Source organism: Lupinus angustifolius, chromosome LG03, assembly GCF_001865875.1.
Source record: "Lupinus angustifolius cultivar Tanjil chromosome LG03, LupAngTanjil_v1.0, whole genome shotgun sequence".
Classification (NCBI taxonomy): domain Eukaryota; kingdom Viridiplantae; phylum Streptophyta; class Magnoliopsida; order Fabales; family Fabaceae; genus Lupinus; species Lupinus angustifolius.
Genome location: NC_032011.1, coordinates 12,528,494 through 12,539,513, shown reverse-complemented (window position 1 = coordinate 12,539,513; position 11,020 = coordinate 12,528,494). Strand labels below are relative to the sequence as shown.

General features: G+C 33.1%; 1 protein-coding gene across 3 annotated transcripts; it reads left to right on the top strand.

Moving 5' to 3' along the window:
• LOC109343400 (chaperone protein ClpC, chloroplastic) lies at positions 3,782-10,977 on the top strand. Of its 3 annotated transcripts, none has more exons than XR_002107206.1 (11): positions 3,782-3,918; positions 5,277-5,858; positions 6,586-6,701; positions 6,809-6,931; positions 7,022-7,207; positions 7,787-8,002; positions 8,380-8,597; positions 8,926-9,001; positions 9,087-9,176; positions 9,481-10,797; positions 10,836-10,977. XR_002107206.1 is itself a non-coding variant. In XM_019581659.1 (11 exons), the coding sequence occupies exons 2-10, from the start codon at positions 5,294-5,296 to the stop codon at positions 10,657-10,659; spliced, it is 2,769 nt and encodes a 922-aa protein (XP_019437204.1). In that variant the 5' UTR covers positions 3,782-3,918; positions 5,277-5,293; the 3' UTR covers positions 10,660-10,668; positions 10,764-10,962. The 3 variants fall into 3 exon arrangements, 2 of the variants coding, with proteins under 2 accessions (XP_019437204.1, XP_019437203.1); XM_019581659.1 differs by having other exon boundaries at positions 9,481-10,668; positions 10,764-10,962; XM_019581658.1 differs by having other exon boundaries at positions 9,481-10,960.

The window sequence follows — 11,020 nt, the reverse complement described above, 5'->3', positions numbered from 1 at the left end:
TAATTTTTAAAAAGTGCTTTATTTAAATAATTGTTTTCAAAAGAATGATTTTCTTCAACAAAAAAATGTTTTTAGCTTTAGTTAAAAAATAAAATGGGATGGATATCCAACCATCTAAATCCATGAAAATGGAGTCATGGATTGATTGAATGGATTGAAATTCATCTATTAAGTTTGGATATGAATGAAATCAATAATTTAAATTTTGAAATATAGTTTAAATGGATTTATAAGATTGGTGAATGACTTTCCATCCATTAGTATCCAAATCCAAATTCATTCATATCCATCTATTTGTCACCCCTAACTCTAGTATGAAGCAGATAGAGGTGACAAAATTGTCCACAATCCAGAGTCCTTCCAAATCTAAGAAAAATAAATTCACCCAAATCCATTTATTAGAGCTAATAAATTTAATGGACATAATCCAATGAATAACTTTAATAATTGATGAATTTGAACTCATCCATTATACCCAAGAGATATTCATGGATAAATCCAATTGCATATATATCAAATCCATACAAAAACAAATATTCACAAATAATATTTTTTTCTTTTCAATTTCATTAATTATTTCAGTTTTCACTTTCTTGTAAATCAGAAAAGTAGAACAAGTGCTAATATAACTTAAAATGTCACCTTCTAAGCTAAAGTGGATTTTCATGTTACTCTAATCAATTACAAAATTCAGTATCCCAAAATTTATACACTTAAATACAAAATTGGAGTTGATACCATATATGAGTGTATATAACATATCAATATGCTCAATCAGAAATTTAGGAAGGACACATAAGTGTTGATGTTTTCTAATTTTATTTTCTCAGTTTTATTTTATATTAAAGTGAGATTAATCATAGGACACATAAATATAATTAATATCAAAAGTTTGTTATTAAATATATAGCATATATCAATATTTATTAAAAACTTTATACATAAAATCTTAAATGTTCAAGTTTATAGAATATTGCAAAAAAAATAATAATTTGTTATAAAGTATAGAAAATCACTTTTTTAGCAAGTGCTCTTATAAAAATTAAGACTACTTTTTCAAAATAATGATTATTTAGAAATGTTTTTTATTTAAAGAGGTAATTTAAAAAAATGCTTTATTTATATAATTGTTTTAAAAAAAATATTTTCTTCAAAAAAATGTTTTTAGTTTCATTTAAAAAACACATGGATTGGATATCCAACAATCCAAATATGTGAAAATGAAGTCATGGATCGATCGGATGAATTGAAATTCATTCATTAAGTTTGAATATTAATAAATTGAATAATTTAAAATATAATTTAAATGAATTTATATGGAATGGTGAATGATTTTTCATCCATCCATTAGTATTCAAATTCATCTATGTCCATTCATTTGTCACCCTAGCTCTAGTATGAACTTAGGTGTTGCATGCTGATTCTTGCCCTTACTAGTCTGGATCCTATGCTTTGTGCTGATGCCACATGCATTGCTTTTAGTAAAGAGTGGTTTTCTTTGTTCTCCTTTTGGCTTATTTTCCACTGCACCAAAAAAAGGCACTTAGATAGCTTGTGTTGTGAACCTATAGCCTATATCTTCTGAGCAAATCAGGTCTGTGGTCTACTTCATTTTTTTTGAGTTAGATGCAACGTGCATCAAGCAATTATAGTATTTCCGTGGATTTCCCTTGAAGACAAAATGACAATAGTCTGTACTTCATTAAACAAAAGTACATAGTCTGAACATTTGACCTCAGTGATGGGCATTGATCCCCAATGAGATTTATAGTTTCATTAGCAGCTCAAATCACCACTTTTGTCATATAAAAATAAGCTTAATTTTTAGATGACTCATTTCAAAATGAGTTTGATTTTATTTTTTCACTTATGTTTCTTCAATTTCCTTGTTGGATAAGACTTGTTTTAAGTGATACCAGCTAAATAATATACGACTAATATGCTTTTAATTTCTTACTTTATACAGGAATATGTTCTTATAATTAACTAATAGGTCAATTCGACTCATGGAGCGATATTTGTTAAAAAAATTAGTTATGAATCCCAAAAATGATTAAATCCTTACTCAAAGATGACAAGGAAATACTTTTGGTAGTATAAAAAAAATTAGTCAAATTAAAACTTAGTAACTTTTGGTAGAAGTTTGGTGGGGTGTTGTGGTACTGTGGTAGAGTGGAAATAAAATTTCAGTTTATTGCAATTAAATAAGGAAACTTATAGAAGGAAAGTGATGTGATTTTGTTGGATACTAGCCAGCCAGAATTTTTCTGAGTTTTGTGAATACTTGAAGAACTAATGATGTATAATCGAAAAAGTTTTGTCTTAACTATTTGAAAAATCGATATATGAACATTGTATATAATTAAAAAAATTGGTGGAAAAATATTTTTAAACCTTTTTACATGGGCATTTAATCGCATGATTAGATTTACCACAAAAACTACAAAATTAACCATCCATATATTAATTGATATTACAGTTGATTATACTATTCGAATCAGAATATTTGGTTATATTAGGTTGACTTGACGAAATTGAAAATTTTAACATTTGTGTATAAATTATTTACTATTTATTGTTTAACAAGAAAAAAAGATTAATATCAAGAAATCATGTCTTCAGGTATCTAACTAATTAAATATCAATAATTAATATAAAAAATTTAGTTTATATTTTATAAATTTCCTTCTTAACTAAATATTACTTAACTAAATCTCCCGAGAAAAAACAAGGAAAAAGTAGTAATCAAGTAACAAGGGGAGAAAAAATGGCAAAAAGAAGGTGCCGTCTATGTCTTTGCTACAGCAACGTAGATATTTTACTTAACATTATGAATAAAATTCAATTAATTAGTAGTAATCCACTTTGATTCTCTTTCATATTGGTCTTGCTAGTTTCTTTTGTAATGAAGATTACACATCCCTTTTTTGTGTCTTATTAGTGTTCCAATTTAATTAAAAAATACTTTTCATTTTAAAAAAATCAAAACATATTTTTTTATATTACCTAGTAAAATTTAATTAGCATGTGGAAACAAGATTTTTTTGAGCACTGGATCCTGGTTGGTTTTTTCTTTTTTTGTATGTGCGTTATTCAAGGTCCGAAACTCCTAATGCTAATCTGTGAATTTTACATTTAACAATAAAATATTATTTATATAATTAAACCTATGATACTATGTTTTAATAATTAATTATTGTAACATTTACGTTGGATCTTAAAATTGATAAAAGTCTTATCAAATTAACCTTTAGTAATTAAATCACACTTATAATTCACTGATACTTTGCTTAATACTTTATAAATCATTATGTTGACTGTTTCTTTTTTTGGTTTCTCATAGATATCCTTGCACTAGAGGTAATCATGTCTCATCCAAAAATATCTACAGGTATATGGAGCTAATGTTCACAACAGACATTTTTTTATCCACAAAACTCAAACCAAGACCTTTCTTAAGGGGAATCAAGTATTCTTTAACATTTTTAATGAAGAATTAATTATTTTGGAATATTTGATTGTCACACATATTATGGTGAGGGCAACAAATATAAAGGAGAGTATAGTAATTTTAGTAATAATTACATAAAAAAATCAAAGATGAGACGCAGATAGTGGGGCCCAAGAAACGTGTAACATTAGCAGACACTACCTCAAATCAATCAATCAAGGCATCAAAACATAGATGATTCAGTAAGAGAAGGTGCATGAGAGTGTCAGTGAGGTCGCAATTAAATATCTTGAACCTGAAGAGGTTATGTCCATTATTCACGACCACATTTTTTATTTTTGTACTTTTTTTTATTTCAATACTTTATTATAATTTCATAATAACTATTCTTTCCTCCTTCTCTAATAAACACTTTCTTTGCTTCCTCTTTCTTTTCAACTGAATCCATAAAAACTACATCCCTTTAGGTTTCATTCTATCTCTTATATTTTAATCTTCAACTTTGTTTTTCATTTTCATTTTATCTTATATTTGTGTAGTGCTTCTGAGGAGTGAGTTTATTTTTCTTTTCTTTTTAATATAATTTGCATGTGTTTTATTATTAGCTCAAATAAGAATTAACTGCTTCCGATTAAGTTTTGGAGTTTGCTTCACTCGATTTTGTATTTGGAATTTATGTGTATGTTCGAATTATTTCTATACAATTGAACTTACTAATTCAGTAATTGAATCTTTTCCATATATTTTTATTTTGATACTTGCTAGCTATCTTATCTAGCTCAGCTCTTGGTATATAATTTAGCTGATGATGAATTAATTTTTTTTTTGGGTTTTTATGATCATTAATATTTCCAAGATTTAAGCATGCTATTGGTTTCCCATTTATTGGTAATTAGCTTTTAATTAAAAAAGGTGGCAAAGGGACAGGGTTCTCACATAGTGGGGTATAGGGAGAAGAGATGTAAGTAGCCTCACAAGCGCGCGAAGAGATTGTTCTCGGATTTGAACTCATGACCATCAAGTCATGTGACAAACAACTTGCACCGAGTAGTTTTAAATTAAAAAGAAGAATTTTATGATTGAGAAGTTTGGAAGCAGAATGAAGATTATTTTTTAATATTATTACATAGCATTTTTTAATGAACAAAAAGAATGTCTCTAGAGACCATATGAAGCAACTCTTGATTCCTCTGTTATATACATAATACGTCTGCGGCCATATGTAGAATAGTTACTTAAGCTGCATTCCCTTTTAAGATTTATTTTGAGTAATGTAATTGTTTGGCACTTGTTTTATAGATTATTTAGGTAAAGATAAGTCAAAGTGAACTTTGAGATTTCTGGTTTTTTATGATCTTCATCTTTAGCATGTATATGTTTGTTATTAATTATATGTTCGAAATATCTTTGATGTTATTATTGTTGGTGTTATGAACAATGGAACTTTGAAGTCTTACTTTTTCTGTCAATTTTTTGTTGGAGTTGTTTGTTCAGTTGACAAGTTTTCAAATTTCTTTACTTGAATCTTCCAGTTTATTGTGATCCAATAACAATTTCTGCTGAAATGAAATGTATTAATTTCTTGTCTGAGGGAGTTAAATATGTAGACCTATTTCATTGAAGAATGTTTTCACAAGTATTTATTTTCTCTTAGTCTCCTTGTTGCTACTTGCAGTGTTATTCATAAATTTGGGTACTTGATGCTTTGCAATGAGAAAGTGTTTTTGTCCTAAATATTGATGTTCTGACAACCCGATATAAGTTTTACTTGCAATATTTTATTTAAGCCATTATCTGTTGTGTAATATGTTTCATAAAAATGCAGCCACCGATTCAGGAATCATGGCTAAGGTTTTGGCTCAGTCAGTTAATGTACCTGGCCTAGTGGCTGGGCAAAGGCATGGTCAACATAAGGGACAAGGAGAGTTAAAAAGAGCGGTGAAGACGATGTGTGCTTCGCGAACAAACAGATTAAGAATGAATGGTTACTCAGGACTACGTACTTCTAATCCTTTGGATATCATGTTGAGACCGGGACTGGATTTTCATTCGAAGGTGGCAATTGCAACTTCATCACGGAGAGCAAGAGCTACCAGATCCATACCTAAAGCCATGTTTGAGCGTTTCACAGAGAAAGCTATCAAAGTTATTATGCTGGCCCAGGAGGAAGCAAGACGTCTTGGTCACAATTTTGTGGGAACAGAGCAAATTCTGTTGGGTCTTATTGGTGAAGGCACTGGTATTGCCGCTAAGGTTCTAAAGTCTATGGGAATCAACCTTAAAGATGCACGTGTGGAAGTGGAGAAGATAATTGGGAGAGGTAGTGGATTTGTCGCTGTTGAGATTCCATTTACTCCCCGTGCAAAGCGCGTTTTGGAACTCTCACTAGAGGAAGCTCGCCAACTTGGTAAATAATTTGTTCACCTTCCTTTATTATTTTAATTATTCATCAAACTTGTAAGCCGCTAAAAGCATTTAAGGGTGAATTTTCTGCCTTTTGTCCATCTGCAGATTCTTAGTATTTTTTCATAAAAATCAGGTGGAAGTTATTTGAATATATTGGGTCTTCTCATTGTTTTAAATTGCCGTTGTGGTCTGTGGCCACAGTTACAACTACGTTGTGTTCGTGATTGTGGCTGAGTGGCCACGGTTGCTGTCACGATACCATCGAGGAGATCACAAAAACCACAAAATTGTTGGTGTAATAGTTGTTGTAAACTGCAATTTAAAACCATCTATATTTGTGATTTATCTATTTTATTTGAGTAGTCATCTATGTTTGATTACTAAATAAGAGGAAAAAGTGAAGAACAAAGTGAAAGAGCAGAGGATTAGATAATTTACCCTATTATTTCATTAGTGCATAATGATGCAAAATAACACACTGACCTCACTGTAAACTTTGGCTTAATATTTCTTGCACATCTATTTAGCCAATTGCTCCAAATCACTTTATGCATGTTGTGGCACCACTAGATGTACTCTCTTTTGTTAAATACATTCAAAATTGAGGTGGAGGCTATCCATGAAGTTTTTTTTTTTGTTTTTTACTGGCCTGGCTTTGGGGATAAAAATTATATCATATTGCAATATTTGTAGCTGGAACTATGACCTCAATTCCTTGAAATTTATAGGTCACAATTATATTGGCTCTGAGCACTTGCTTCTGGGTCTTCTTCGAGAGGGTGAGGGTGTAGCAGCACGTGTTCTTGAGAACCTTGGTGCTGATCCAACTAATATCCGCACACAGGCTAGTATTACGCCCTCATTTATCTTCCCCAAATATATGTTCCAATGAATGCTTTTTTTTATCTTCACTTTTGTGTTAATTGTGTAATTCCCATTGGATCTGTACAGGTTATTCGTATGGTTGGTGAGAGTGCTGACAGTGTTGCTGCTACTGTTGGCCCAGGAAGTAGTGGCAATAAGATGCCAACTTTGGAGGAGTATGGCACCAATTTGACCAAGCTAGCACAGGAGGTAATTAACAGTTCCCAGTTTTCTTTGTGGTAGATGGTAGTTGATGCTTCATTGTGTGTAAAAAGCTTAATATTTTTTTCTGCTCCCCAGGGAAAATTGGATCCTGTTGTGGGAAGGCAGCCGCAAATTGAACGTGTTACTCAAATTTTAGGCCGTCGCACAAAAAATAATCCTTGTCTTATTGGTGAACCTGGTGTTGGGAAGACAGCAATTGCTGAAGGTCTTGCTCAGCGGATTGCAAATGGTGATGTACCTGAAACCATAGAGGGAAAAAAGGTTAGGAGAAATAACTTTGCCTCCACTTTTCATATAATTGGTTTAGTTAATTTCAGGAAACTGTGATTCTCTTTTCAGAACGATTAACATCTTCAACTTGCTGGATTTGTGTTAAGTAATTCTAAAACAGCTTCCCAGTTTATATGTTTTTCTGTTTGGTTTTACATGTTGACAAAAAGGAATTTTGTGGCACTGAGTTTGTTTGGTAAGCCAGTATATAGGGCATGCTGTCTCATTTTCAGACTCATGATTCTGTGATATTAATTTCATGTTAGCATTTCAGTGGATTTGTGTGTTCTATTTATGATTTTGAGGAGTCATGAATAGCATTAAAGCCTTTTTTGGTCAACTATATTTGGCATACAACAGTTTGTTTTGGACGTACTATTTCTAGACTATTAAAATCAATGGCAATCAAGTAGGTAATCATGCGTCTTCAAATCATTTTTAACTATTGTCTTGAATTTATGGCTATGGAAGGTAAAACTGAATGCTGTTTGTGTGGATTGAGTAGTTACTCTTTGCCATCGATATCTTTTCATTATATTCTAACAACATACCCTGTTCTGGATGATTTAGGTCATAACTCTCGATATGGGGTTGCTTGTAGCTGGAACTAAATATCGTGGTGAGTTTGAGGAGAGGTTGAAGAAACTGATGGAAGAAATCAAGCAAAGTGATGAGATAATACTTTTTATCGATGAAGTGCACACTCTAATTGGAGCAGGAGCAGCTGAAGGAGCAATTGATGCTGCTAACATACTAAAACCAGCTCTGGCAAGAGGTGAACTGCAGGTAGTATTTTCCCTTGACATGTTTAAAACGGATTTACTTATGCTGATTTTGACTTCTAAGTTCTGTATATTATTTTCAAGGGGGAGAAAGAATGGGCTTTGGTTGTCGGATATTATTGGCATCACTCTTGAACTTGAACTTCGAAAAAAAAGTGATAAAAGACTTCCTCTATTAAAAAAATTGCTCTGGCAACTCTGCATATTTCTTCTGGTTGTTCAATGTTTGTAAACTATTAAAAACCATTGTGATTGTGAGACATTTAACAGGTCTGGTATAGGTCATTAATCAAGTCTCGATTAATATGGTTAACTTCAGTCTTGCTACTCAGGACTTATATTGTAATGATGCTAAAGTGATTGCTTAAAACATTTCTGCAGTGTATTGGAGCCACAACACTTGATGAATACAGGAAGCACATTGAGAAAGATCCAGCTTTGGAGAGACGATTCCAGCCGGTTAAAGTGCCAGAGCCAACTGTTGACGAAACCATACAAATACTGAAAGGACTTAGAGAGCGCTATGAGATTCACCACAAGCTCCGCTATACTGATGAAGCTCTTGTAGCTGCTGCACAGCTATCTTACCAGTATATCAGGTTTGTCATACTTCCTTTCTGTTTCTTCTGTGTTCATTTCCCCTGGTAATTTATGCTAGAATAGACCTTTTTTTAATAACTTTTCCAAAGTTGCATATTTAAACTCGATATTTTCCACTGAATTAAGTTGATATATTTTTTAGACTTCTGTAATTTAGTATTAGTAGTCCTCTTCGAATGGTTTTTTATTGTTTACATTGGAAATCTAATATACTTGTTTGATGTCTATGTGAATCAAAATGCTCACTCTATCTTATTTACTTCTTGCTGTTTTTCTTAACCATGTATTTCCTGGCTTATAAGTTATAAATAATGCTGACCTTTGCAGTGATCGATTCTTACCCGACAAAGCTATAGATTTGGTTGATGAAGCTGGTTCACGAGTCCGGCTTCAACATGCGCAGGTATATATTTCTCCATCCTTCAACTATTATTTCTAGTTTCTATCTTTTTACTAAAGCTAATTGGGCTATGTTTACGTAATTCCAGTTACCTGAAGAGGCGAGAGAACTCGACAAGGAGGCCAGGCAGATTATTAAGGAGAAAGAAGAAGCTGTTCGCAACCAAGACTTTGAAAAGGTAATGTCCTTCACCTTCACTGGATTATATAACTTGTCATTTTTTAGCTTCGCCCTTATTTTTGAGGAAGACTGTCAAGTGTTAACTACCTTGATCCAAGGAGAAATGTTGTCTAAAAATATAATTCTTTTGCTCAAGTAAAAATTAAGATAATTATCAGCTTTCTATTTTTTATAGTTCTAAAGTCTAAATTTATGGATGTTTCTACTTTCTGGTTTTTTTTTAGTTTAAAGATTAGTGGTGTTAAAAAAAAGACATTGTAGTGGTTTGTTTCTTGTTCAAATGTTCCATGAATTTCTGATAGGCTGGAGAGCTACGAGACAAAGAAATGGATCTGAAGGCACAAATCTCGACACTTGTAGAGAAAGGCAAGGAGATGAGCAAGGCAGAGACTGAGGCCGGAGATACAGGTCCTATTGTGACTGAAGTTGACATACAACATATTGTGTCCTCCTGGACTGGTATTCCTGTTGACAAAGTCTCAACAGATGAATCTGATCGCCTCCTCAAGATGGAAGATACTTTACACAAGCGAATCGTTGGTCAGGACGAAGCAGTGAAAGCGATAAGTCGGGCTATCCGTAGAGCCCGGGTTGGACTAAAGAACCCTAATCGTCCAATTGCCAGCTTCATATTTTCTGGTCCAACTGGTGTTGGGAAGTCTGAGTTGGCCAAAGCATTGGCTGCATACTACTTTGGCTCTGAAGAAGCCATGATTCGTCTTGACATGAGTGAATTTATGGAAAGGCACACTGTCTCCAAACTCATAGGTTCACCTCCTGGATATGTTGGTTACACTGAAGGTGGTCAATTGACTGAGGCAGTCCGGCGGCGTCCATACACTGTTGTACTATTTGATGAGATCGAGAAAGCCCATCCCGATGTCTTCAACATGATGCTTCAGATCCTGGAAGATGGAAGACTAACAGACAGTAAAGGCAGAACTGTGGATTTCAAGAATACACTTCTCATAATGACATCAAATGTTGGAAGCAGTGTGATTGAGAAAGGAGGCCGCCGAATTGGATTCGATCTGGATTACGATGAGAAGGACAGCAGTTACAATAGAATCAAGAGCTTAGTGACAGAGGAGCTAAAACAATACTTCAGGCCAGAGTTTCTGAATAGGTTGGATGAAATGATTGTTTTCAGGCAACTCACAAAACTTGAGGTGAAGGAGATAGCCGACATAATGCTCAACGAGGTGTTCAATAGACTGAAGACTAAAGACATTGAACTTCAAGTGACAGAAAGGTTTAAGGACAGAGTGGTTGATGAAGGTTATAATCCTAGTTATGGAGCGAGGCCTCTACGAAGAGCGATAATGCGACTTTTGGAGGACAGCATGGCTGAGAAGATGCTTGCTAGAGAGATCAAAGAGGGTGATTCTGTTATTGTGGATGTTGATTCTGATGGCAATGTGATTGTGCTTAATGGTAGCAGTGGTACCCCAGAGTCATTACCAGAGCCCCTTCCTGTATAATGTGGTTACCTATGCTAAATAATATGTGTATTTAATTTCATTTAAAACTAGTCCTAGTCTGATTTTACTTGTCAATGGACCTATAGCTTTTTATTCAGTCATGTTTGCCCATTGCCAAGCAAAACTAGTAGGGAAAGGGTGTTGTGTGGAAGATGAAAAAATGTGCATCAGTCTAGGTGTTTTTAGTTTTCACCTGCATGTCTATGACAATGTAATATCCTTGTATTATTGTAAAATACAGTGATGGTGTATTTATTTATTGCTTGAAATCTTAATATATGTAATGACAAATACTTGACAATGGCAATTCAATTTAGAGTGTAATGCTCGTCCAGAAATATATTTATCTTTTAACACTAGT

Excerpts from the sequence above, each read along its gene's own strand:
- LOC109343400 (XM_019581659.1), top strand. The coding sequence starts at position 5,294 with ATGGCTAAGGTTTTGGCTCAGTCAGTTAATGTACCTGGCCTAGTGGCT. Across the intron at positions 5,859-6,585 it reads AGAGGAAGCTCGCCAACTTG|GTCACAATTATATTGGCTCT; the intron begins GTAAATAATTTG and ends TGAAATTTATAG. Across the intron at positions 8,003-8,379 it reads TGGCAAGAGGTGAACTGCAG|TGTATTGGAGCCACAACACT; the intron begins GTAGTATTTTCC and ends ACATTTCTGCAG.